This window comes from Pelodiscus sinensis, chromosome 16 (assembly GCF_049634645.1).
Source record: "Pelodiscus sinensis isolate JC-2024 chromosome 16, ASM4963464v1, whole genome shotgun sequence".
In the NCBI taxonomy this organism is placed as follows: Eukaryota; Metazoa; Chordata; order Testudines; family Trionychidae; genus Pelodiscus; species Pelodiscus sinensis.
The window spans coordinates 29,086,238-29,114,142 of record NC_134726.1 but is presented as its reverse complement, the minus strand read 5'-3'; the positions used below and the strand labels follow the sequence as shown (position 1 = coordinate 29,114,142).

The following is a 27,905-nucleotide window of genomic DNA, read 5'->3' as shown; positions in this document are numbered from 1 at the left end:
AGACTGATTTTTAATTTTTTTTCAGTGAGATTCTACTTGTTCCTTCACATTTGTTTCTTTCCTTAGAGTTGGTCAGATAGGGATGACAACCACAATATGTGAAACTCATTGATTTATTCCTTTTCCATCTCAGATTGGAGCTTTGCATTTCTGGCTTCATTAATTAACTGGGGTGGCATTTTTTTTGCACCTCTTTAGTAGTATACAAGGCACTGTCTGAATGCAGCTAAGCTAGCGCACGGGGCTTAGTGGTGATTATTATTTATTTGTATTGTAATACTGCCCGATCAGAATAAGGACCCTATTAAGCTAAACTCTGTACAAACATGCCCCAGAATGTCTAAAACCTAAGAGGAGGACACAAGCTAAGTGACCAGAATAATAACAGGCATGTTTTATTCAAGAGACAAAAGACTGATCTTTTAAAAATCGGCAATTTATTGTGGGAGTCACATCTTTTTATTAGTATGTCAGCTTCCCTTTATTACTTCTATCCTCAGTACTCTCATTCAAAAATATTTTTTTCTGAAAAATCTTCCTTCATCTTCTAAACAGCAGTTCACATGGAATGTACATAGCTTCATTTGCCTGAGGAGAGTGGGGGTTGTATACTTTATGGCTTTTGTAGACTGAGCACATTTCATACCTCAGAGGATCCTTGCTTTCATCCAGTTCTCTCCTACCCAAAGTCCTTGCGTGCCATCTTCCCATCCTCCTGTATTTCAGGGAATTGTCCAATCTCCCTAACACATCTTGCAGGGGCTCCGTGTGTCTTCTTCCCCCATGCCAAGGTCCTCCATTCCATGGGCTCTGAGTGCCCAGATCTTGCCCCCACCCCCAACATTTTTATTACTTTTCTGTTTTTCTGAAAGTCTATAGAAGAATGCCATCAAGTTAAGTGAAGGACCTTCCTCTGTTAATCCAAAATATTTTTAAAAGATACAAACATAGTCTGGTCACAGTTTTTGGTTGTTAATGTGTAAGTATTTATATATGTATTTTATAGTGCATTTTGAGAGTCAGCAATCATTGTCCTCAGCCACCTGTCTCTCATTTCTTTACTCCTAACTGTCTGAAGGCCTCTCCATGACACTTTCACTTGACTTGATCTTGCTTATGTCAGTTTTTCCTTTTCTAGACTGCTACTAAATATCTGTTTTTATAATGTGAGATGACTTCAATTTCAAACTGCTTTATTTTGTGATGTGTAATCACTTGAGAAGATTTAATGAAAGTAAGAGAAAGTCGAGTATGGTTAGTATGTCAGTTTAATGCTTGCCAGTCTCTTGCAGGAGAGGATAGTGTTAATAACTGTATTCAGGAAAAGAGGGAACAGAATTATTCATGACAGTAGGTCATTGTGGTAACCTAATGGCCCAGAGAATATTACGCTTCCCACAAAGGCCTGGTTTTGTCAATGATGTTTATTGATGTTTCTCTTTTCTTTGTGGTTATTTCAGTCATGTCCTCCCAGAACCAGTTGCAGTCCACACTCTCTCCGCCTTTGGATGAGGCTCACTCAGACGATTCGGATGATAGTGTAGTCTCTCCATCGCTGATGGTGAAGAAAAATTTCTCCCACTTTTAGTTTTGGGGAGGTTCTTCTCAAACCCTCTTGCAGTCCTGGGGCACAAACAAAAGCAAGATAAAGCAAGTAGAGGGTTAAAAGGAACAATGTCCACAAGTTAAAACCATTGTTATTTCAGCCATGAAAAATCATTCAGTTTTATATATCTACTTTAATGGCTGTACCTCTCTGCCCTCATTACTATATTTCTTTCCTGTCCTCCTCAAATTGAGAATGGGGGGGTTATATTGTTCAATAGTTGTACATAAGCAGGATCCTTACAGTGCCGTTGATATGCATAACACTTCACAGTCGAGAAAGAAGAAAAGGTCCTTGTCTAAAGAGTTTACCATCTAGAGACCCAGTTCTGCAACTCTTACTTGTCCAGTTTTTACTCATTTGATATAGGAAGGAACTGCACACACCTGGCAAGAGGATGCATGCAGAGTATTTTTGAATACATGTGTGCAACTGTCAGCTTGGGTGTGCTAAGTGAAAGCATGCAATAAGGTCCACTCTATTTATTTAATTGTAATGTTTGTACTAAAGATAGCTATTATGTGCGGACCTTAGTTTAAGGCTTTTAGAGAGCTACCTCTGTCCATAAGTGTACTGTGCCTGTGTGTATGCATTTGAACTTACGTTATTGCATTGCTCAGTTATGTATTTTATAGTGCATATGATTTACTGTGTTGTATGTGAAATATGTAACCATGTAATCCATTACATTTACCATAGTAGTATCTGTGGAGAGAATGTATACTGTTAGGGAGTGTTGTGTGAGGGATGCCCTCCTGTTCATGATATGTAAGTGAAACAAAACAGAACCACAAGTGGATTATGCAAGGTTATCTTTACTATGTAAAAATATTTCACAGAGAAAATACATGGTTAGTGTTCTGATTTAACTTACTGATCTTTTAAATGTCTGAAATGTCAGCTATACAGATGGATCAATCAGCTAAACACTACTGTATTTTTAATTATGATTTTGGTTCTCTGTCACTTTCTATCTGAGGTTCTCATCATGATTTGCAAACATTAATTAATTTTGCACTACTATGAAGAAGGTAAAATTATCAAGAAACTGTGGCACAGAGTGGTTATGTGACCTTCCCAAGGCGACAAAGGAAATCTGTTGCTTTTGATACCCAGTCCTTACCTAACATATCCCATCTTTCCTCTATAGTGGCAAAGAAGTGATCTGTTAGGACTGCTTAAACACAATGCAATTTGGGGGCGGGGGAGTGTCTGAAAAAGAATCCTGCGTTCTAATGCTGAATGTAACTAAAGAAAATATTCTTTTAAATGCTCCTTCCTTCTGTGTTGTTTACAGCTGGAGTGCGGTAGATGTTGCATACATCAGTGAGAAACAGCATGTTTCAGTTCTGTAAATATGTTCAATAACTCAGCAGGATTCATAGGGAGTCCACTACCCATTCTCCTGAGTAGAGGGCTAGCTGTACATTTAGTAGCTGCTTGCTAAGGATGTCATCAAGGAGTATTTGAGTCGCTTGTAAACTCAAACCACACTTCTAGGTATAAGATTTTTATCACATTCTCTCCCTCCTCCTCTTTTTTAAATTAAAAGTCAGTCAGCATTGTTATGCTGAATACTAATAAATAAGTTCTCCATTGAAATCAGGGGACTGAGACTGCTTTATCTGAGGTTTATCATAGTTCATGCCAGTTCTTGCAGCCAAAGAGGAAACTGGATGGCTGCAGCACAATGCAGCTGATTTCATTTAATTCCGTCAGTGGAAATGCTGTCTGCACTATTTCCAGAGGCAGTTGTTGGGAGCTCTTTATGCCCAATGTAGTCTGTAGATTGTCAGTTATAATCCCATTGGATAGGGCATTCCTGCTGTTACTGCAATCACTTAGTTATCACACAGGGAGTAGTGGGGAGAAAAACAATTCTCTTGGCCAAAGCTAAAAGAAGACACTTTCCTTCTTTTCTGAAACACTCACATAAACTATGTGATTGTCAGTTAGTTAAAATGATGATAGGTCTGTAAAAGTTGCTTATGTCTAAAATTTTAGGTTTTAAACACTGGTTAAGTGTCATGGATATGCCTGTAGAGAATTGAAAGAGCTCAGGGCTCTGACAGATTAAGGAGATACTGTGTGGCTTGTACTAGGGCCAAGACTGGACCAGTATGGTTTTCAGCCTCTGCTCTGTGGGGAGATACTTGGATGGTGAATATAATGGATAGAATTCTCTCTCAAAATAGTAGGCAGTAATAAAGAGCTATTAGCAAAGCATTAGGAATGAAATACAGAGCAGAGAGGCTCTCCTTTTCACTAAGCAGTGAATCATTTTAAAGAGATTTGCAGTCAGTAATAGTGTCAGTAGACAAATTCCAGGACAGAGTGGAGGGAATATCTTTCTGAGACACCGATTGATACAACTTTGTGTGAGGTGGCACAAATCAAAATGTGTCTGGAGGAAAACTAATTTCAAATTTGAAATCCAAGTTGTCAAAAAGTTGATATTCCCTTGAGTACTGCACTCCTGATCACCTCTTAGTTTGGAAGATAACTGCTCTTATTTTATATCAGAACCCTGACATGATATGAGCAGAAGGGAAACACCTACAATATTAGTAGCTTTTAATCTTGCTCTATTCAATGAATACATTGAAAGCAATATAAAACTTGACTAGCACTGCAAGCTTTATTTTATTCCTATCTGTATCTGACTGTCAACGCTGAGATGAGGCTTGAAAGAAGGAAGGAAAACTCTCATAGTAGATCACAACCCTACATCCTCTTTCTCCCCCCAAACCAATCATGGAGTTAAGGAAATGAAAATCAGCATAGCTCAGACCTGTCAAGAGACAGTTTCTATACAGACTCATTCAGTTTCTGATAAATGAATGCTCGTTGCAGAAGGCACTGATAACCTCATAAGAGCTTCAAGGCCTGAATGAAAAACTCCATTATAACCTATCTAATCTAATTGCAAACTTTCCATTTTGCTGTTATAGAGGTGCTCTCTGTGCCAGTGATGCTCATTTAAAATCTATTGGAAGACAAAGTGGACATTAGTGTCTGTGCATGCAGTATGTAGTCAAAATACAACTTTCTTGAGACTACATCTCCTTCATTTTCTTCTTGGTCATTAAGTGCCTATGTTCATAAATATGTTTTAAATGTGGCATCCAGGCCTGATATGTTTATTGTCTTCTTCATAGAATTAAAAAAAATCCAGATAAAAAGCAGTTTTTAATGTTCATGAAATATAAATGCATTAACCTTGGAACACTAGGAAGGGCCAATATATTTTATGATCTTTTTTATATTCTATTTAGAACTTTGCAAATGTTGTACATAATTTATACTGACATCTTTTTGGATTTTAAATCAATTACTATACATTGCTCTCTAATTATTTGACTTTATAAATAAATTTTAAATTTGTAAATTAATTCTTCATGCATGATTGCATCAGTAACTGCTTTGATTTTGTTATTACCCTGACTCATATTGCATTAAAAATATTGTCACTATATTTTCAGTTGGGTCATTGTTCAACCCTTTGCCACAGCTTGTCTTATTGCACCAGGTATGCATAGTTCTCCTTTTTATGTTGCAGAAAACAAATGAGATGACTTAGTGGAAAATTGTGTTAACTCTACTTCAAATGTCCTCATCTAAGCAGGTAGGGAAAGGAAGGAAGTTAAGGGTAAAATTGGCCAAAGCTCAAGTGAAATTGACAGAAGCAATGGATTCATGTCACATTTGTTTCTGGTGCTCAGTTGAAAAGAAAAATCCTGAAATTCTACTGTAAGAACCACAATTGCCATTGCCTCAGATTTTCCTGCTTTGTGCAGCCACAAAATGTTTCATCTGTGTCTCATTTTGTGTTGTGGAATGAAATTCAAGTGTAAGACTCAAAAGAAAGTTCATGCCAACTGAATGAAGCACTTACTAGAGGTAGAGAAGGATGACATGTACAGTCTATCTTGGTTCTTGATGCTGATTGAAGTGGACTGACATCTCAGTAATCTCCGATGCTTCTATTATAGGTGAATTAAGACTAACCTGGGACTGGATTTGCCAGCACCTTGGAGCTCTCTGCTTTAAGACCAGGCAATGTGGAAATGCACAGAACAATATACTTAGCAGGAGACTGCAATCTGCTAGTAAGCAGACAGAAATAAGAATCCCAGAGTTTCTAAGATTTGTGGTTAATCTATCTTCATCCTCATCATTCCTGGATGTGTAAGCTATTTATGGATGTGAAGGAGATGGTACTGGGCTATGGGTACCTCTTTTTATTTGCTGAAAAGAAAGACTTGGTGGTGATTCTCTTGGAATATAGGGAGAGCCTAGATGGCACTGTATGACGAGGGAAAATCAACAAGTGCCAGAAAGCTAAAAGATCATGATAACTGCAGTTAAAAGTGGACAGCTCTGTGGCCATGTATTACTTCAGCCCTCCACTTTTCCTGCATTCTAGGGAACTGAAAGGGAAAGCCTTGGTGGATGGCAGAATGGCTTCATTGGAGGAAGTAGGGACTTGGGACGCAGAGCTAATATGGAGGCACAAGGTGATCTGTGAGGTTTAGGCATGCTAGCCTGTGGATGGTGATTGGTGGGTTAGTTTTCTATCTCAACAGAAAAATGCAGAGGAAGCTTGGTGAGTGGAATCCTACAGTGTCCTGGTCCAGATCCCAGGAGAATAATTTGGCTCAGTACATGAAAAGGTCCTGGTTTGACATAGGACATATTGTTTGTGGAGGGCAAAGGCAAATTCAATTTGGACTTTGCATAACTAGAAGGAGGCAGCTGAACATTTCCCAAGATGAATGGAGTAGGGTTGCAGAAATGCTGCTTGTTATACTGACTATACTTTAGGCCCCACCCTCAAGAGCCATGGTGGGCAACATTGGAGTTCTATCTGTGTCCTATAAGACATTTTGTGTTGCCATATTCCGCTGCTTTCCGTCTGCATAGTTTTTTTTTCTTACCAGTGGTACTTAAGTGACATGCACATAAAGCAAGGGCACATGAAATGAGGGGTGTGCTGATTGCACACAGCATTGACTTGCAGCCCACTGAGGTGAAAGAGGACCACTCATGCAGCCCACACACCCATCACTGCTCAGGAGGTTCATAAGCTGACCTAGTATTAATCACAGTCCAAACCTACATTTCAATAAATACATATGTGCAGTGAAATCTGTACAGACATATGCAATATTTGATAGACCGAGCTACGGTGAGCTTCACAGCATGATAATAGTCTTCATTATCCAAACTCCAAATCTGTTCATTTGTTTTGGTGATGGTGGGAGAAGTACCCGTTAAGAAAAAATGGAGAGGGGATGAGGCCTCTAAAATAATAGAATCATAGAATGCTAGAACTGGAAGGGACTTTGGGAGATCATCAAAGTCCCCTGCCCTCATGGCAGGACCAAGCACTATCTAGATCATCTCTGATTGATGTCTGTCTAACCTGCTCTTAAATATCTCCAGTGATGGAGATTCCACAGTCTCCCAAGGCAATGTATTGCAGTGTTTAACTACCCTGATAGTTAAGAACTTTTTTCTAATGTCCAACCTAAACCTCCCTTGCTGCAATTTAAGCCTGTTGCTTCTTGTCCCATCATCAGAGACCAAGGAGAACAATTTTGCTCTATCCTCCTTATAACACCTTTTTAGATGCTTGAAAACTGCCACCGTGTCCCCTCTCAGCCTAGGGTTACCAGATGAGTTTCAAAAAAATATTGGACACACGTGATCTCAGAACGGAATGGGGGGGGGGAACTGGCTGGCGGGAAGCAGGGCTGGCCAGGAAGGGGTTGGGGGGAGCAGAGCTGGCCGGGGGGGGGTGGGTTGGGAGGAGCGGGGCTAGCTGGGGGAGATTGGGGGAAGGAACCGGACGGCGAGAAGCAGTGCTGCCCAGGAGAAGGTTGGGGAGAGCAGGTCTGGCTGGGGGGCAACCGGCTGGCTGGGGGGCAACTGGCTGGCGGGAAGCAGGGCTGGCTGGGAGGAGATCGGGGGGAGAGGGGCTGGCCAGGGTGGAACCGGCAGGCGGGGAGCAGGGCTGGCCCGGGCACACACAGATCCTGGGACACTGCCCGTCCCGCACACAGTCTCAGCGGGGCGCCCAGGTGAGTGCGGCCCTGGGGAATCCATCCCACCCTGCCCCCACCCTCCTCTCTACTGTGTAGTTGCGTACTACCTAGCTGGTAGACGCACTCATGCAGCGTGAGCGTCTACACCAGCCAGGCAGTACACAACTACGTACTGATACTCATGATAATAATAAAACTTACTTAATTAGAAAATACCGGACATTTCTATGTCTGGTATTTTCTCAATTTGTTTCCCAGACAGAAAGCTCAAATACCGGACTGTCCAGTTCAAAACCAGACACCTGGCAACCCTACCTCAGTCTGCTCTTTTCTAAATTAAAGAAGCCCAGTTCTTTCAGTCTTCCCTCATAGCTCATGTTCTCTAGACCTGTAATCATTTTTGTTGCTTTTCTCTACATCTTTTCCAATTTCTCCACATCTTTCTTGAAATGTGGTGCCCAGAACTAGACACAATACTCCTGTTGAGGCCTAATCAGCACAGAATAGAGTGGAAGAATTACTTCTCATGTGTTGCTCACCAGAATCATGTTTGCTGTTTTTTGCAACAGTGTTACACTGTTGACTCATTCAGCTTGTGGTCCACCATGACTCCCCGGATCCCTTTCTTCAGTACTCCTTCCAAGAACATCACTTCCCATTCTGTATGTGTGTAAAATCTAATCATTGAGAGCACAAAAGCCATTGGTCTTCATGTAAGAATTCCCTAAGTAAGCTTGTATATGAGACGAAAAATATCTAAGAGATCAGAGTCCTGTCTCCCTTCCATGACAGACTATAACTACACTGACCATCTGTCCTGGATTTCCCAGGATGATTCCAATTTTTAATATCCTGTCCTGGTGCCCCGTGCAGCACTGAAATGTCCCAGAAAGTCCCCACGCTCCAAATGCAGCTAGAAACAGCTGTGCAGCTGATTCTCTTCTGACAAAAGCTTCTTGTGCAAAAAGCCTGCATTCTAGACAGCCTCAGTTGGGTTGCGGGGGGCAGAAAAGCAATGTGCAGCTCAGCTAGACTTAGGGACAGAAAAGCGGCACACAGCTTCGCTAGGCTTGGGAGTGTGGAAAAGTGGCACGTGGCTCAGCTGGGCTGGGTGAGGCCCAGGGAACTGATATGCTGCTCAGCTGGGCTTTGGGGGAAGGAGTGAATCAAGAAGCCCAGTATGGAGGGCAGCAGCAGAGGACCTGAAATGACCTCCTCTGATTTGGAAAAATCCCTCATCCAGAACCAGTCAGTTCCATAGGGTTCCAGACCAGGGAGGTCCAACCCCTATCTCAAATCAGCTCCTGCATCCTCCCTCTTGGCCAGACACCCTACCCCCAGTCCGCTCCTGCACCCTTCCTCCTGGCCAGACACCTAATCCCAGTCTGCTCCTGGACACACTCCCTTGGCCAGACACCCTAACCCCAGTCCACTCCTGCACCCTCCCCCTTGGCCAGACACCCTCTCTCCTGGTCAGGTACCTGCCCCCAATCCGCTCCTGCATCCACCGTTGCTCTTCCCCCCCCCCACCTCTGCCACACAGTGCACCTGCCTTTGCTCTTGCTCCCTCCCCCTGGCCAGACACCCTACTCCCAGCCTGCTTCTGCACCCTACCTCCCACCGAGATCTTGCAACCTCTTGCTCTTCTGTCCCCCTCCTCCCACCCAGATCTTGCACCCCTTCCCTATCCCACTCACTGGCAGCCCTGTCACACTCACTGAACCCCTCGTTTTTGTCCCCACCACAGAACCTAATGGGGGTGTCCATGAAATCCACCAGAAAAGTAAATCTCACCTATGGGAAGACCTGAACCTCAGTCCTCCCTGTCCCTTCCCCTCACCCCTTTGGACTGGAACACCAGAGGAGTGAGGTGTCTCAGTTGGGGGCCACATTGGTGAGGGTGAGGGCTTGTGCGGTCCCCAACTGATTTTTCTGTGGGTCAGTGGCCCCTGACGCAAAAGTTTCCCCACCCCTGCCATAAATGAAACATTGAAACCTTTTATGTTGGACATAAATTAATACTTTATTTTATTTAAAATGAAGTTTGATAAACTAATATGATAAAGTTAAAATGCTTAATCTGTTTAATAATTTAAATTAAACCATTCTCCCTAGCTGCAGCACTAGAAAAATGGCTCAGGCGTAATTATGTAATTAACAGTGAGTTTCCATAAGCAATTGGTAATCCGGGGAAAGGTTTACATTGAGCCAGGTGGTCCACAAGTCAAAAAGGTTGAGAATCACTGAAATAGAGGTACTCCCGGCCTCTCTCCCCGAGAGACCACCCCAGGCGCCCTGTTGCTCCAGAGGAGCCCACAGAGAGATGGGGTCTATTACCATTGTGGTGAAATCACCATGTCACCCCAGTGTGGATGATGGACAGACTCTTTGTGAGTCTTCCTCATCCAAACAATTGATGAGTTAAACAACATGTTAAGATGCCACATGAAAACACTTGGTGCATCCACAGAGAGGCAGGATGTATCGTCTTTCTCTAGAGTGGGAAAATAATAATAATAATAATAATAATAATAATAACTTAAGCCTGTTAGTTCAATCAAGTATATTTTAAGTGAGGTGAAACTGGGGATATGCAAGCCAAATCAGCCTCCTGAAAAGGGTACGGTAGTCTGGAAATATTGAGTGTTACCGTCCAGATACAGACTAGCATGGCTACCTCTCTGAGACTATAATGCAGAGAAAAAGATGCATTCGTTGGTCTACTTTCCCAAACCTTCTTATTGATTTTGAAAACAGCTTCAAAGAATTGATACATCTTCATTCCCTTTAACCCAACCCTTGTTCTTCTATCTTCATGCCCAGGTCACCGGTAGCAAACACATACAGGTGAGGCTTGTTCACAACCATTCTTCAGTGGGTAGGAGCTCCTTGTATCCGCTTTAATCCTCATAAGGTGCCTCAAGATGATACTATTGTTGTTCTGACATTTGTACTCTTACTTAATTGTATTCAGCTTGTTGTAATTCAAACAGACTGAAACTCTTTGGAATGATTTACATCAGTGCTATCAGACTAGGTCTTAGTGTTGCTTGGAGGGCTTACTGCAGCTATCTCCTCTCCATGTTCAATTTATCACTGACAGAGCGAAGGAGAGCTCAGTGGATGCAGAAGTGATTTTTATTTACTGTCCTTGGACTTGTTGCAGCAGGACCATCTGAAAGATGGATACCAACCAAGAGCATTTCAGCTTGTAATTATGAGACATAAATACTTTGCCACTGGTCACCTGCATGAGGATATTTCTAGCTCTCACAGTGAGCGCTGTCAACTTCTTGTCCTAGGATGGCCAACTGCAGCTTGTTGAACTGAAGGTGAAAAATCTTAGACCATGTGAATTCAAAATAATGTCTGCTTCCTGCTTGATGGTATAATAATAATTAACAAAGCAGTACACTTTGACCACAACCCTGCAAGCCTAATGCAGGAAAACTGGAGCTTTTCTTACAAAAGGTATCTGGGCTTTTATCTCAAGGTTACTCACTTTTAGCAACATTACTGTCTGTTTCACAGAGGTAGCCATGTTAGTCTGTTTCAGCAAAAATAACAAGGAGTCCAGTGGAACTTTAAAGCCTAACAAATTCATTAGGATTAGGGCATCAGATCACAAAAGCTTATGCCCTAACACCCTAAGAAATGTGTTAGTCTTTAAAGTGCCACCGGACTTCTTGTTATTACTGTATGCCTAGCCCTGAATTTTCTGTGTTTTAAAATCTATTTACTGTTTATAATAAGGATTCCTTGAAACTGTTTTTGTCCATGCAGGAAGCCCCTCCTAAGTGAAAAGTCATTTAAAATCAACGATATATTTAAAAATATTTACAGAAACTAACATTTTATTCTAGTTTTTCAAAGAGCCCATTTTAGTTTTGCTTTCCATATCTCTCTAAGCTATAGGGGTGAAGACACTGTAGAATCCTAAATTGCTTTTGGATAATCTGCTAAAATTCTCGCTGAAAATAAAGGTATTCATTACCCATGTTCATCTGCTAGTATTTAGAGCGGTGTTTCTGAAAGTGCGCCGCAAAATCACTTTGAGAAACACATTAACTGGCCGCCCCAGTTTGTTTATTTACTGGCACTGCGGCTATGGAGCCTATTGGCTCCATTTCATCCCGTGCAACCAAGGGGAGCCGCAGGAAGCAGTGGCCCAGCCCAGTAAATAAACAAACCGGAGTGGCCAGTTAATGTGTTTCTCAAAGTGATTTCGCGGAACGCTTTCAGAAACACTGATTTAGAGGATAGAGTTGTTGGTATTATACTCATTTTCAAATAGAGAAACTAAGCTTGATATATGTCACAATGGCTCCTAATTCTAAAATTATTTCAATAGATCAGTGATTCTCAAACTGGGGCCTGTGGAATTCTTAATGGCAGCTCATGGAAATACTGTCTGGTCACATGCTGTTTTATTTTTTCCAGTTGCTAATTTGCAATAAATTATACTTAAAACTTCTTATTTTCCCTCTTTCATGTAATCAGTTCATGTGTGTGTTTCCACAAGGATGTTCTATAGTCACAGCTGAGAATACTGTGGTTCATGTGATTATGAATAGAAGATAGGTGAGATGATCTTGTTGTTAAACTTTGGTCTATGCTGTAGAAAAGTTTGAGAGCTCCTGCATTAATAATGGACCACGTGCCTGTCTACAGTCAGAATTCACTTACATATGGTAACATTCCTTTATAATGAAAAACAGCAAACTTTTTTTTTACAAGTTTTAATCTCCACACTAAACAATGCAGCCTTTGTAATGAGGTCAGTGAAATTGTGATTTCTATTGTTCCAGCTTGAGATCATTGGCTGTTTGTTACTTATCATCCCCACTTATTGCAAGTTCCTGAAGTTAGTCAGATAATATATTCAGTTTTCAATACATTTCCCAAGAGAATACACCCCACTTCTTACTTTTTGAAACTGAAAATAGTGTTATTTAATTTTTGTTTGTTAGAGAATGTGAAATGACCCTCCAACTCAATCAGTTTGCAGAACTTAGGTAAGTCATAATATATGAGTGGCTCTCTTAAGAGTACAACACGTGTTTTGTTTTGTTTTTTGCGGGGGGGAGGGGACATTCTGCAAAATAGAGTTCATTCAGACTTAAATATGTAGGGGCTTATTTAATACCGGGTCTGAGTTATATATCAACTGTCGACCAAACCAAATTAAGGTCCCAGTCCAATTCCCATTTAACTTGTGTCTTTTCATTAACTTCTGTGGTCTTTGGATCAGGACCTAAAGAAAGCCAGAAGTTTTTTTGGATTCATAGATTCCAAGGCTAGAAGGAATCATTGTGATCATCTAGTATGGCTTGATGTAAAACACAGGCCATAGAATTTCCTCACAGCAATTCCTTTATAACAAAGCAAACCCTGTGCATGCTGCTAATGTCATCTCAACACCTAAGCCAGAGTGTGAAACTGCTTTGTCCTCTGTTGTGAAAACTCTGCTGAGAGAATCTTAAAAGTGCCTAGTAGGATGATGGGAATGATGGGACATTAGCTTGGGTATCCAATGGTAACAACTGTGTGCCTGTCTTAAAGGGGAAAAGATGTGAAAAAGTAGGAATCTTCTATAATATTTTCATGAATTATATGTCTGGCAATGGCTTGCTTGACTCGAGGTTGCTATTCACTGATGCTAAATGGTCAAAAAGCTGCTCTTGGGGCAGAGCAGAAGACATGAGATGTTTGTATCACACAACTGACTGGGGTAGTATCAATTGGCAGTTAAAGGACTGGCTTAAATCCACCCATATCAATGGAAGATTGGAAAGACGCTGGGAATCCGAATGTATATAGAAATTATTTTGAGGAATTTTTATGGTCAGTGTTTCACAGCAAGTGAAATGGGATCAAAATGGCTCATGTTGGCTTTTGGAATCTATTAATATTTAAAAAACAAAACACGTTTGAGTGGGTCTGAATGAAGGATAGAAACGTGGGTATGAATTTCAAAAGTTGAGATGTTTACATGTTTTAAGGGGACTTAAAAGACCCCGCAGTTTCAACTTCTTGCTCTGTTACAGACTTCCTCTGGGCAAATGTTTCTGTGCCTCAATTCCACATCTGTAAAAGGAGGCGAAGGTCATTCTTTAACTTACAGTTGTGTTGTGAGAAGAAAAACATTAAAAATCGTGAGGTGCTCAGATATTACAGTAACAGGGACCATATAATAAATATGTAGGATAGGGACTTAATACTTGTTTACACTTGTCTATTCTAAGTACACTTAAACCTCTCTAGTCTGGAACTCTCTGGTCCTGCAACATCCATGGACCATGGATGTTGCTGGACCAAAGAGACCTCGCAGCTGGAAGTGGGAGCCAGTGCCAGGAAGGCCAGTGGCCAGGAGCCCACTGACTGGGGCAGCTGCTCAGAAGGGAGCTTGAGAGCAGGAACAGTCAGCCAGAAGGGGCATTGATCTCCCTGGGTCCGGACAATTCCTTTGTTTGAAACCGATCAGATGCCAAAGATGCCAGACCAAGGAGGTCCAAGATGGATCAGATGCCGAAGATGCCAGACCAAGGAGGTCCAAGTGTACTTGGGGTGTAATCCTGACCCCTGTTAAAGTCAACATCAAAATCCCCTCAGTCCTTGGAGTTCTTGTTTCCATTGTCCCATATCAGTGCATTTCTGTACACCAGGAGATGTATGCCATTAACTTCTTGTTCAATTAGGAATAAACAAAACTGTTGACTAATTTATTTATTTGTATTATGTTTGATGTAATTTACTTGATGCTCACCAAGCACTTGGTATTACATTTGAAAAAAGTATAAATATTGAACATATTTGCCATAATGGATCAGAGTACTTTCCATTAAGCTCACTGTTCTGCTTCTATTATTAACTCAGTGTTTTGGTGCATCAGAGGAGAGTTCTCTCTCCTCTAGATAATCATAGAATCATAGAATACTAGGACTGGAAGGGACCTCAAGAGGTCATCGAGTCCAGTCCCCTGCCCTCATGGAAGGACCAAATACTGTCTAGACCATCCCTGATAGACATTTATCTAACCTACTCTTAAATATCTCCCGAGATAGAGATTCCACAACCTCCCTGGACAATTTATTCCAGTGTTTGACTACCCTGACAATTAGGAACTTTTTTCTAATTTCCAACCTAAACCTCCCTTGCTGCAGTTTAAGCCCATTGCTTCTTGTTCTATCCTCAGAGGCCAAGATGAACAAGTTTTCTCCCTCCTCCTTATGACGCCCTTTTAGATACCTGAAAACTGTTGTCATGTCCCCCCTCAGTCTTCTCTTTTCTAAACTAAACAAACCCAATTCTTTCAGCCTTCCTTCATAGGTCATGTTCTCTAGACCGTTAATCATTCTTGTTGCTCTTCCCTGGACCCTCTCCAATTTCTCCACATCTTTCTTGAAATGCGGTACCAAGAACTGGACACAATACTCCAACTGAGGCCTAACCAGCGCAGAGTAGAGCGGAAGAATTGACTTTTTGTGTCTTGCTCACAACACACCTGTTAATGTATCCCAGAATCATGTTTGCTTTTTTTGCCACAGCATCACACTGCTGACTCATATTCAGCTTGTGGTCCACTAGATCCCTTTCTGCCATACTCCTTCCTAGACAGTCACTTCCCATTCTGTATGTGTGAAACTGATTGTTCCTTCCTAAGTGGAGCACTTTGCATTTGTCTTTATTAAACTTCATCCTGTTTACCTCAGACCATTTCTCCAATTTGTCCAGATCATTTTGAATTATGACCCTATCCTCCAGAGCAGTCGCAACCCCTCCCAGCTTGGTATCATCTGCAAACTTAATAAGTGTACTTTCTATGCCAATATCTAAATCGTTATAACATGCCTGTATGAATGTGGAATGCTGTATAACATGTATGCTTAAGGGAGAAAGATATTCTTTACTGATCCTCACAAGCAATTAATGTGTGCCCGCCTAAAGCATGAGTTTTGGTTACTCTTTAACAAGCTTAGCCAGCTTGTTCTTAAAGATCACAATTGTTCAATCTTCTTTACTTTTGAATTTTTTATATGTGTACCTAGTTCTCTTTCCTTGGGCACTATTGCAAATTTAAAACCCCTCAGCACACATACATTTTGATTATTTGGCTCAGTATTAATTATATTACAGTTATGGACTTTTAAAATTATTTTTCATGGTGCTGCTTCATTCCCAAATTCACTTAGATGCATCTTGATTATCTTAGTTTTTCCTAAATTAAATAGCTTTGTATTGTCAGTAAACTTCATCAACAGTTTATCCACTTTCCCTTTCAAGCCTTTAATAACTATATTGAAAACCTCAGATTCAGATACTAGGCATCAAGTCAGTTCCTGAGCTGTCTTACTACAGTAAAACCTGTGTTATATGGCATGCTCGGGGATTAGGGCATTCTTGCCTTGTTTACTTTAACCAAAAGAAGGCTGAGGGGGGACATGATTGCACTTTTTAAATATATTAGAGGGATAAATACCAGGGAGGGAGAGGAATTATTTAAGTTTAATACCAATGTGGACACAAGAACAAATGGATATAAGCTGGCTAGTAGGAAGTTTAGACTTGAGATTAGACGAAGGTTTCTAACCATTAGAGGAGTGAAGTTCTGGAACGGCCTTCCAAGGGAAGTAGTGGGGGCAAAAGATCTATCTGGTTTCAAGATTAAACTAGATGGGTTTATGAAGGGGATGGTTTGATGAGATAACAGGATCTTGGTATCTAGTTGACCATTCATTATCAGTGGGAAATAGGTCAATGGAGGGATGATAGGAGTTCCTATAGAGAACTTTCTGGGTGTCTGGCTGGTGAGTCTTTCCCACATGCTCAGGGTTTAGCTGGTTGCCATATTTGGGGTCGGGAAGGAATTTTCCTCCAGGGTAGATTGGCAGAGGCCCTGGAGGTTTTTCGCCTTCCTCTGTAGCATGGGGTACAGAGCACAGCTAGAGGATTCTCTGCATCTTGGGGTCTTCAAAGTATTTGAAGGCTTCAATATCTGAGATATAGGTGAGAGGATTATTCTAGGAGGGGTGGGTGAGATTTTGTGGCCTGCACTGTGCAGGGGGTCAGACTAGATGATCATAATGGTCCCTTCTGACCTTGGAGTCTATGAATCTATGAGTCTATTCTGGTTATCTAAAAATTCCGGTTATCTGAGGGTCCCATCAACCTAGGAAAAAACAATGAACAATAATAGTAAAACTCAAGTTTTTAATATTGGTAGTTTTGTAGTATGAGGCAGTTGGTCTCACATTTCTATTTTGAGTTAAAGATTATTAGTACTTCTTAAATAAAAAATTGTTAAGCCAATCAAGGTAAACCAAGCCAGGCCTGTGCACCTGAAGATGTGACAGGATTGTGGCTGGGGGCAATGCTGGTTAACAAAGTTTTCTGGTTAACAGAGTGCCAGATAACAAAGGTTTCATTGTACTAGCTTTGCTGTCATCTGAGGACCATCTAATTATTCTAATATGGTTTTCCTATTGACTAGTGAAATGAAGAAAGACAAGAGTGCCTGTACTTTTATACACGGGGCAAAGAACTATTTGACATACATATAGTCTCTTTAGAGACTCTGTCAGAGTTTGGTCCTAATTTTGACCTACATTCAAATTGATTTTGGGAAAAACCTATCATTCCAACACTGCAGGTGATAAATCAACACAACCATTTCAAATTGTGTTTTTGTTTCTTGCCCATGTAGGGTGGGAGGATTGAGCACTTTAGTGTGGCTTCTTCTGCTACAACATGACCAGCACACAGTAGTTCAGCTCTAGCTCCTGTGGAGTTTTAAGAACAGCTCTCCAAGCACAGAGAATGAAACTGACTAGGAATCATTTATTTTCCCTCAGTGCAGAGAGCGCAGCTCCAGCTGGCTGTAAAATGAAATGGATTTAGGAATCAGCTGCTCTCTGCAGGTTTGATTTGGGGAGGAGGGAAGAGATTGGGAGTAAGCGGAGAGTTGTGGGAAGAGATGCAGAGGACACAGACAGGTCTACACACTAATGGCTTGCAGTGTAGACATGCTGTTAATTTTGGAATAAAGTCAGTTATTCCAAAATAACACTGTTGTGTAGATGTACCCATAGAAGGGGCTTACCTACATTCCGCTAACATTGTTAATTAACCAGTTAGCCAAAAGATATATTTGTAATTTTCACTCTAAAATTAAGGAGTCAACTTCCAATTTTTTTTTTTGCTTTATCTGTCTCTTTCTAGGATTATTGCACACAGCCATTCTGGAAATTATGTTGTGTCCACTCTTTCTGCTTTTTAAAAAAATGTTTTTTAGATTTGTCTATACTATAAAAGGTTATTGTTTACAAATATGCTTAGAAAAAACTCCCCAAATTAGCTGATATCATACTGCTGGGGGTTTAACTATAACTAATGATATTATTATATCAATAGTCACCTAGCTGTAATGACTAAAGGTGTCAACTATATTGATCCCCATTGTGCTAGGTGCCACACAGACATATGGGCTACGTCTACACTGGCATGATTTTCCGAAAATGCTTTTAACGGAAATTTTTCCATTAAAAGCATTTTCGGAAAAGCACGTCTAGATTGGCAGGATGCTTTTCTGCAAAAGCACTTTTGCGGAAAAGCGTCCATGGCCAATCTAGATGCGGTTTTCCACAAAAAAGCCACGATCGCAATTTTTGCGATCGGGGCTTTTTTCCGGAAAACAGTTCTGTGCTGTTTACACTGGCCCTCTTGCGCAAATGATTTGCGCAAGAGGGCTTTTGCCCGAACGGGAGCAGCATAGTATTTCCGCAAGAACACTGACGATCTTACATGAGATCGTCAGTGTTCTTGCGGAAATTCAAACGGCCAGTGTAGACAGCTGGCAAAATATATTCATGGAGGAATTACATCATGGGCTAAAACTTAGTTAAAAAGAAAAGCCAAACATCTCTTAAGCAGTGCCAGGTATCAGATCCCATACCCAGCCCTTAAAACAATAAAGCCTAACGAAACTACCTAAACTTTACCCCACTTACAGAAAGTGAAGAATTGTTTCTTGAAGAGAGAGAGATATGCTTGTCCCTCCCTGTAGCTGCAGAGGACTCACCCAGAGAGACAAAATGAGAAAGGAAAAAACCCAAATTCCTTTGTCCCAGTTTGAAAGTCTCTCCTACATTCCTACTGGTCACTCCACCTGGCTAGGTGTAGTTAACTCCTTAATCCCCAGGCTGCTGGCTAACCCTCATAATCATGACAGGGGGGGCTGGGCTTTCTCCCTCTGGTGGCTGGCAGGGAGCCAGGCCAGGCCAAGACTGCGGTTCACCCAGCTCTCTCCCTCTGGCCACCGCTAACCCTGCTTTCTCCTTCTGGCCATGGCTGGCTGGCCCCTACCACAAGGCAGAAGGCTGACATCTCTGGCTCCAGCCTCCCTGCAAGGGGGAAAAGCCATGTGGCTTCAGCCTAGGGGAGGCTGCGTGGCTCTGGCCCTGGCCCGTCCCCTCCCCTCCGTTAGGGGGAAAGACTGTGCAGACCCCATGGTTTTCTCCCTGGCTACCGGGGTGGAGGGGGGCCTCTCTGGGACCTCGCAGGCCCTGTGCTCCTCCCCCTGGCCACAGAGCACCAGGGAGGGAAAAGGGAGGAGGGAGGGAGGGAAGGGCTGTGGGTTGCAGAGTGACCTGATGTCACTCTGTCGTCCCACAGGAAAAGGTTTTTTTTAATATACAGAGATTTAGGTGTCTAAAGATACAGACAGGCATTTAGTTGGCTCTTTAAAGATGCATATAGATATATTTAGGTCGCTAAATATCTCTCAAAAATAGGATTGCCAGGTGTCTGGTATTGTACCAGACAGTCCGGTTTTTGCGCCCTCTATCCAGTATAAAAATTCAGAAAATACTGGACATGTGCAATGTCCGGTATTTTCTGTTTTTTTCCGGCTGGGCTCCGGCTGGAAGCCTGGCAGGGGCGGGGGTAGTGGCTGGGAGGTGGGGCTGCGATCGGCGCTGGGAGCCTGTGGTAGTGTGCAAAAGCTTGGTGGGGGAGTGGCTGGGAGTCCCAGCCACTCCTTCCGCCTGGCATCTGCATACAACCACAGGCTCCCAGTGCCGATTGCGGCCCCACCTTCCAGGTGGGAGCCTGTGGTTGCGTGCAGAAGCCAGGCAGGGGGCGTGACTTGGATTCCCAGCCACTGCCCCCGCCCCCGCCAGGCTTCTGCACGCAACCAGAGGGAGTCCTAGGTTGGGAGGCAGGACCACGTTCAGCGCTGGGAGCCTCTGGTTGCGTGCAGAAGCCGGGCGGGGGAAGTGCCTGGGAGGAGGGGTGCAATCGGTGCTGGGAGCCCTCGGCTGATTGCGTCTGAGGAGGAGTGACGCCTTGGGGAGGAGGAGAAGCCCTGTCCCTGCTCCTGAGCGCTGTTCAAGCGCATTGTGGCACTGTAGTTCAGGAGAGAAGCCTGCAGGTGCTTTGTGGTTGCGTTTAGGCGCCTTCCATGGGCTCTCAGGCAAAACTGACTGGGGTGGAATTTCTGCTTCTTCCCACTGGGACACCCAAAGACCTGGCTATGTGGGGGTCACCTTCCTATGCATGGTCTCCTTGCCCCCTCGTCCGCCATTGTGTTGCCCTAGGGTCTGCCTCTCTCTGCTTTGGGTAGCAGGTGGCTGCTTTGCAGAGCAGGCTCTGCTGCCTCCCCCTTTGTTCCCAGCTTGGTGGCTCTTGGTAGTAGCCACACAGGATGTGTGTTCGGTGTGGGTGGTGGGGTTTTTTTTTCCTCTCTTTTTTTCTTGACAAATGTTTAGCCCGTGTGTTCGGTATTTTTTGGGAGACCATCTGGCAGCCCTAAAAATCTAACGTTACATTTTGTAATGTAAACTATCTAAAGAGATTAGGAATTGATTTAATTTTTTGTAGTAGATTAGGGAAGAAAATAAAATGCTAGAGTAGATGTGGAGTGTATGTGATAATCCTAGAATCAGAGATTGCTTAATATTGCACACTGGCATGATTGCTCTCTGGAATGTACGAAGGTGTCTTATGGTGATTCACAAGCAATCCAGGTGGTTCTACATGGTTCTTTATGCTGTGCGCATCACTGTAGTATCGGCATGCTTTTCAGTAGTGCATTAAGCAATGTAACTGTACATCTGTCATTATACATCTGTCACATGTGGTTTGCCCCAGGGAAGAGGATGAGAGAATAGAAACTTGTGCACCAGAGTAAATTGTTTGCGTGGCATTTTATAGGGTGGTTTTTTGCATTGTTTTTTCCTCAGTATATATTGTTATGTATATATGTTAGAGATAGCAAGGTCAAATGCATGTCAGCGTTGTATGATTAAGAAATGTCACACGGTCTTGTGTGGCAGGGTAATGATGTGATGAGAAGGTGCATGTGTGTAATGGTGGCAGCCAAGCGATGAGGGAAGGCACACTGAAGGATGGAGATGATAGTACTTGCATGCCTGCAGAATAATATGGACTAACAGTGAGTGGTTATGATAAGAGTGTTGTGATGATGTTTGTCTCATCTCAGCACAGGGTGGTGTTGCGTGTCACAGTGATTCATGTCTGTGGGGGATGGCATGGTGTGTGTTGGTGGAGCAGTGCTATGAGTGTTGTGCAGGGGTGGGCAAAGGGGCCTCCGGGGGCTGGATCCAGCCCACCAAGCAGGTTGATCCAGCCTGCAGAACTCCTGCCACTCCCCCAGCCCCAGGCCAATCAGGGCTTCGTGAAAGGGGGAAGCATATGAAGTCTCCTCCTGGCCTGCCCCTGCCCTGCAAGGTGTGTGCAGCGCATAGAAATGTTGCACGCTCCTTGCTGGATGGGGGCAGGACAGGAGGAGCCCTAATTGGCCTGGGGGTGGGAGGAGCATGTGAAGTCTTCCCCCTGCCCTGGAAGGGGCTTGGCACTTAGTCAACTTTGAGCTGCTGCTCAGTGGTGCTTCCTTTCAGGGCAGGGACAGACTTCACATGCTGCCCTGCCCCCAGGTCAGAACAGCTGGTGGTTCTCTCTGGGGGGATGGGAGAGGGGCAAAGACTTCAGGATCTGTGGGTGGAGAAGCAAGGAAGTGACCTGGCCCTGCCCCCCTTCCATCTGAGACCTCGCCCCTTCCTGGGGCAGCCTTTTTCTGATAGAGGCAGCAAGGTGTGGGGGGGAAGCGACTAGTCTGTTGACTAATCATACACATCCCTATATGGCACAATAGTATATGGTGAAAGTGTAGTGCCATGATGGTGCACAGGGGCCCAGAACAAATCAGCCCCCTTAATATTTTTTAAATCTGTTTGGGGAGAGGGCACCAGTGCTAGGGGCAAGGGATGATGGAGAGTCATAGGGTGACACTGGCTAGGAGCACTGGTGCTGGCAGGTCCTGGAAAAAGGAGAGGTCTGGGGCACAAAGGTAATTAATGGTGTCAGCCTGGCACTGGCGTGTTCCCATGGCGCTAGTACATTGGTGACTGGTGCAGTGGAAAGGCAATGCCACGAGCCAGAGGGGCAGGATGGTCTGGGGCCTTTGCTGCCCCTGCCGGAAACAGCCCCACATGACACAGGTACACTGAAGTGTGGCGCTCCCCAAAGCATGCACCTGGAGCAGTACCCAAAGGATGCATAGTTCGTGGTGGAGGTGAGATCCATGCTGATGCATGCTGTGATATCCTGTGGCGGTGCAAAAGTACTGTGATGGTGTGTTGTGTTGGTGATGCACGACGGCAGGGTTTGGCATGGGTGGTGTTGGTGTCGTTCCGACACAGTGCCCAGTGTGAGGGCGCGTGAGGGCTGTGCAGTCAAGTGGCAGCGCGTGGTGCCCATGCAGTGGCATGGCACCTTGGTACACTGGCGCAGTGACCCCGTAGTGACCAGAACGATGGTGCAGCAACGTGTCGGTGCCGTGACATAGCAATGCAGTGTCATGATGGTGTGCGGTGGCCGTGCAGTGTGGGGTGCAGGCCAGTGGTGCTTGTGCCTGGCCATGGTGGTGAATGCCGTGGTGAGGGCGGTGCAATGCTGTGGGAGCGCCATAGGCCTGGACCGCAGACCCCCGCCTCCGGCTTGAGACCCCGCACACTCGTCTCAGGGAAGGCGCCCAGGGGCGTGGCCCGCGGCGGGCGGCACCAATGGGAAGCGGGAGGGCGGGGCCAGGCGGGGAGGCGGGGGAGTCTCGGCGAACAAAGAGCGAGCGGCCGGGCTGCCAGCGCGGAGGGAGCCGCTCACCTGGGCCGAGCCGGCACCGCCATGCGGGGGAGGGGGCCGCGCGGGCGCTCGGTCGCCTGATTCGGAGCCGCCAGCGCGAGAGCCGGCGCCGCTTCCCGTCTCCTCCCAGCCCCATGGCGGCAGCGGCGGGCGGCGGGTGAGGCGGGGGCCGCGGCTCGGGTCTCGGAGGCAGCGGGCGGCAGGGCCGGGCATGGCGGGGGTGAGCTACTCGCCGCCCTGGTGGGTGAGTCTCCTGCACCGCCTGCCGCACTTCAGCCTGCGCTGGGAGGCCGCCAGCGCCGACTTCCGCCCGGAGGACGCCGAGTACCAGCAGGTGAGGCGCCGGGTGTGTGTGTGTGTGTGTGTGGGGGGGGGGGGTTGTCTCAGACACCCCCTCCCCACGCCATGGAGGAATCCCTCTCCTCTGGGGCAAAGCCGGAGTGTGGGATCAGCCTTTCTCCCCCCCCCCCCATGGGGGAGATCTCCCCCAGGGCAAGGGGGTGGGTTGGTGTCATTCTTGCCCCCCATGGGGTAAATCCAGCCTAGGGGCAAGTTGGCATGGGGAGGGTATCCTGCCCCCCCACCTCATGGGGTAGCTCAGCCCCCTCCTAAAAACAACAGTAATTCCGCTCTTCTGTTTTCTATCCCCACTTCAACAGTAAAGAGGCAGGAAATTGTGTAGCCCTGGAACAATGAGTGCAAGCCCTGCGCTCCTTTGGGAGACCCTGAAGTCATCCCTCCCTCCCCCTCCGCGGAGGAGGGTAAAACACTGGGATCTTGGGACAAGCTGTCAAATGGAGATGGGGGAAGGGGTGGCTTCTTCGGGCAGGAAGGGTGATGCTGCCCAGGTGAGGCACAAGCCCTGCCTTTTATCCTGTGGTTGGTTGAATAAGTACTTGGCTTTCCTAATAGCTGGGCTGCCACTTTGTACAAAATATCCCTTCCTTCATAGGACTGGAGCAGTGCTTCAGCTTAGCTCAGCACCCTGCCTCTGCTGGTACTCTGGGAAAATAGTAAATTAGTGTCTCTCTGTAAAGTCTACTGAAATGTTTGGTAGAAAACAGATGGCTTAATGCCTGCATAGGACCAAGTGTGAGAGGAGGTGCTGGCAAAATACTTGTATCCTTTCTGTTGCTTAACCTGTGCTTGGGTGACTTGCTGTCTAATTAAAATGATGGTGGAGTGGACCTGTGTATTCTAACATCTGTGTTCTCTGCTGCCATCTTGGAATGGAGCTGCAGTGATTCCACTGCCTCATTGTGCCACGCTCTTTGGCTTTGAAAACACCATTTTGCTTCACTGAATATACTTATATAGGGCAGCATAGCAACACCATAATGCAGAAATGGGAATGATTCAAGCCACTGCCTACCAACTATAAAGAGAGCCACTAGAGGAATATTTTTAGCTAGCAGTATTTTTGTTTAAGTAGTTTCAGATTGCAAGATTGCAGAATTAGCTATAGGAACAACTCTCTTCTGGGGTGTCTCTCTCTTTCTTTTTTTTTTTTTTTTTTTTAAGGGGGTTGAGTGGCTACAAAAATGTCTGAATCTGAGAAAAATACATGACTATGAGTAAGATTGTCTTCTGATCTTCAGCCTTGGCCTTTCTCTTAACTCATCTGAATCTTATTGATTTGAAGAGAAATGAAGACATGTGCAACTTTTTTTTTTAAATCTATATGTTCCATGGCTTTAGTTCACTTCTGTGGACTGAAGTAACTGCCTCCTGTAGAGATGTAGGAAGTGTGAGATACTGAAGATGAGAAACAAAGTGTAGGATGGGAAAACTGTTGTTGGGTTGTTATGAAAGAAGCACATTTCAGTCACTGTGTGTGTGTGTGTGTGTGTGTGTGTGTGTGTGTATGCAATATATATATATAAAACAAAACCTGATATTTTGTCATTAAATTTTTTTTTATTTCCAAGCACTGTATGCTCTGTGTGTATATTACAAAATACTCCCACAGTATTGTTGATGCTTAAAGTGTTACAGTGCAGTCTCTTGGGGTTAGTAAACCTCTTGTTGTTCTTCACTCGCAATTGGGTGCTAGTTAGGGACTTCTTTCCACTGCTATATGATTTGTTAAACCAGAAGTCTAAGGTTTAAGTTGTGTGCTTTTGAAAATGGCTATTTCAGCGCTGTTTACTTATAGTGCACAACCTCTGCAGCACCATCACCGAAATAAAGGTAGTAGTAATGTTCCTGTTGCTAATGAAGATGTTCTTACAGTCACGCATACAAATCCTTGATTGTGTCTCCCCATTTCCAGAGTAAGGCAATAAAACTAGACAATGTAACTTGGTAGTCTAAGTAATATTGCAATTACTCCCTACCTCTCTAAATTGTTCTGAAAACTATTAGCTTGAATGCTTGTTTTGTCAGTATTTTAAGTATGAATCTGAATATCCTCTTGCTCCATTTACTTTTCACTGATCTATCTTTTTTCCTGATAAATACAAAACTAGTAACTGAATTTGCTCCATTCTCCATGCACTTAAAAACATAGGCACTTTTTTGTTTTTTACTGGTTCTTGAATTTGCAATTCCCCCCTCCCCCCAGCACAGGGTGGTGGTGTCTTTTCCTTTCTCCCCCCATTTTCCATATCTAGGAAAAACTGCCTTCCCATATTAAGTGTAAGCATGCCGTGTGGCAGCTTGTAGTTCTATCGATGTCCTTGATTGCACTCTACTCAGCTAACTGGAACTGACAGTAATGCTGGACTTCATAGGTGCACTCTATCCTTTTGTTCCTCTATCTTTTAGTAGGGAAAGAGACAAATATGCTTTTATTAGTCTCTTGAGAGTTGTCAAGCCTCTGGATGGTTGGACCCTTATCATGAGCTGATATACTTACCAATAGGGCTTCTGCGTAAACTAGAATTGGTATGGAAATCCTTTCTTAAGGAAACTGTATCCTGTTCCTTGATCGGACTGGGGAGGGATAGTGGGGGGTGAGGGGAGAACTTAGTTGCCATTCTCCCTTTAAAGCAGACTGAAGCTGGTGACCCTGAAAGCTGTTCTCGTGTGTTCATATTTGGATGAAACGTGGATTCAGGAAATGCATGGATTTTAACAGCCACTGTAACATAGCACACCATGTTTGATCTAGGTCACCATTCTATCTTAGTGATGTAGTCTGTTTTGGTAAGTATCGTGTGGCTCCTCTTGCCAACCTGCTTTTAAAAAAAGATCAAATCGTTTTTTCAATCTGATGTTAGTGTAGTGAGTGAGCATCCATTGTGCTAAATGATGTCTATTTGATGTCAGGGGAAACCTGTGTAAAAGCTTGTGTGGCTTTAAGTTGAATCCATTCTGATTGCCTTTGAAGTCTGAATCCTTCCTGTGCCCTTTTGGGAGGCTTGTGCTTGCACATGTGGAGCTTGTAATTGGTGTCTGCCTTCTGCATGTAATAAGACAGTGTTTCCCTGTCTCTGAGGGGAAGGAGTACTTGATACTTGTTTGCCTTGAGACAGCTGTGACCATTGTGTTCTAGTAACTGGGACTACATCCTTTCCTCTGAGAACGTGAGGGATCCTTATGGTAACAATGTGTGCGTGGTTTGTCGGACTCAGCTGGAGAGTGGGTGTACGTTTAGAGGCCTTCAACAGCCAGAGTGTCTGTTCAATCTGTGGTGGTTGCTTTTCATGCCCTCTCCCCTTCTGTCACTGTGTGTTCTGTCCCTGGCAGGTTAGAAGGATCTGTGGGTGGGGAGGGGAGTGCAAAGAGAATGGGGTCTCCTAGTTGATTATTCTTGGTGAGCTTCTCCTTTCTCTACTGGTGTTACTACTTAAAGTCCATAGTGGCCCTTCACATCAATTACAGCAAATTATGCCTCCATATAAAGAGTTGAATATGTAACGGGGAGAGGAGGAAAGGAAACAGGAAGTTAGCAGTTGCATACCAGATTAGGATGAAGGGAGAAGGTTTTACCTGTTTCTGCAGATAAAGGGACTTTGCTTTCCATAGAGTATCTTATCAGACCCATTTACCCCTCTCCCTTGCAAGATAATTATTATCTTGAGTTATAAGCAGTTTTTTTTTAAGTTTATCCTCCTCTGAGTCACACTGCAGTGTTCTATTAAAGCTTACTTTGTAGCAAGTCCTAAGGTAGAAATGGAACCTAGCCTTTGTTGGCTTTTGAGGATGCAGTATTGTCTTCAGTTCCCATGACTCTTGCCATCTTAACAAATTTCCAGGAGATGGTCATACCAATGTTGTCAAGTTACTCTTGGATCCAGTTCCCCCGATCAGTAAGGTTTCCCTGCAGCTTGTGCTATTGTCCCTCACTAAAGCAATGTAAAATAGTGATAGAAATGTAGCCGTGTTAGTCTGGGGTAGTTGAAGCAAAATGCAGGACAATGTAGCACTTTAAAGACTAACAAGATGGTTTATTAGATGATGAGCTTTCGTGGGCCAGACCCACTTCCTCAGATCAAATAGTGGAAGAAAGTAGTCACAACCATATATACCAAAGGATACAATTTAAAAAAAATGAACAAGTATGAAAAGGACAAATCACATTGCAGAACAGAAGGAGGATGCGGGGGGGTGGGAAGGGGGAGGAAGGAAGGTAAGTGTCTGTGAATTGCTGATATTAAAGGTAGGGAGAGTGGGATGTTTGTGAGTTAATGGTATTACAGGTGATAATTGGGGAAACTGTCTTGATAATGGGTGAGAAAGTTCAAAGACTTGTTAAGTCCTTGTTGGTAAGTGTCGAATTTTAACATGAATGACAGTTCAGAGGATTCCCTTTCAAGTGCAGATGTAAAAGGTCTTTGTAGCAGAATGCAGGTGGCTAAGTCATTTAGAGAGTGTCCTTTCTGGTTAAAGTGGCAAGAAACTGTTTTCTCTTTGTGATCTTGTCTAATATCTGTTTTGTGGGCATTAATCCTTTGGCGAAGTGTCTGAGATGTTTGTCCAATGTACATAGCAGACGGACACTTTCGGCACATGATAGCGTAGATTATATTTCTGGATGCGCAGGAATATGTGTTCTTGATCTTATAACTCACTTGGTTAGGTCCAATAATGGTATCAGCAGAATGAATATGTGGACAAAGCTGGCAACGGGGTTTGTTGCAAGGGAAGGTACC

The 27,905-nt window shown here is 44.0% G+C and overlaps 2 protein-coding genes across 10 annotated transcripts in view; both read left to right on the top strand.

Annotated features, from left to right (window-relative positions):
* IQCE (IQ motif containing E) overlaps positions 1-5,081 on the top strand; it is a 59,035-nt gene extending 53,954 nt beyond the window's left edge. For all 7 annotated transcript variants that reach the window (XM_075899607.1, XM_006112886.3, XM_006112885.3 and 4 more), the window contains one exon: positions 1,461-5,081. In XM_075899607.1, coding sequence (XP_075755722.1) covers positions 1,461-1,588 — 128 coding nt within the window. In that variant the 3' untranslated portion in view covers positions 1,589-5,081. The remainder of the gene's footprint in view (positions 1-1,460) is intronic.
* A 17,691-nt stretch (positions 5,082-22,772) lies between these two features.
* Positions 22,773-27,905, top strand: part of TTYH3 (tweety family member 3) — a 119,642-nt gene continuing 114,509 nt past the window's right edge. For 2 of the 3 annotated variants that reach the window (XR_012896185.1, XM_075899611.1), the window contains exon 1: positions 22,773-23,143. Coding sequence is in view for 2 of the 3 variants with exons in the window: in XM_075899611.1 (XP_075755726.1) it covers positions 23,021-23,143 (123 nt within the window). In the remaining variant the exon portion in view is untranslated. The remainder of the gene's footprint in view (positions 23,144-27,905) is intronic. The other variant, XM_075899612.1, reaches the window with a different exon arrangement.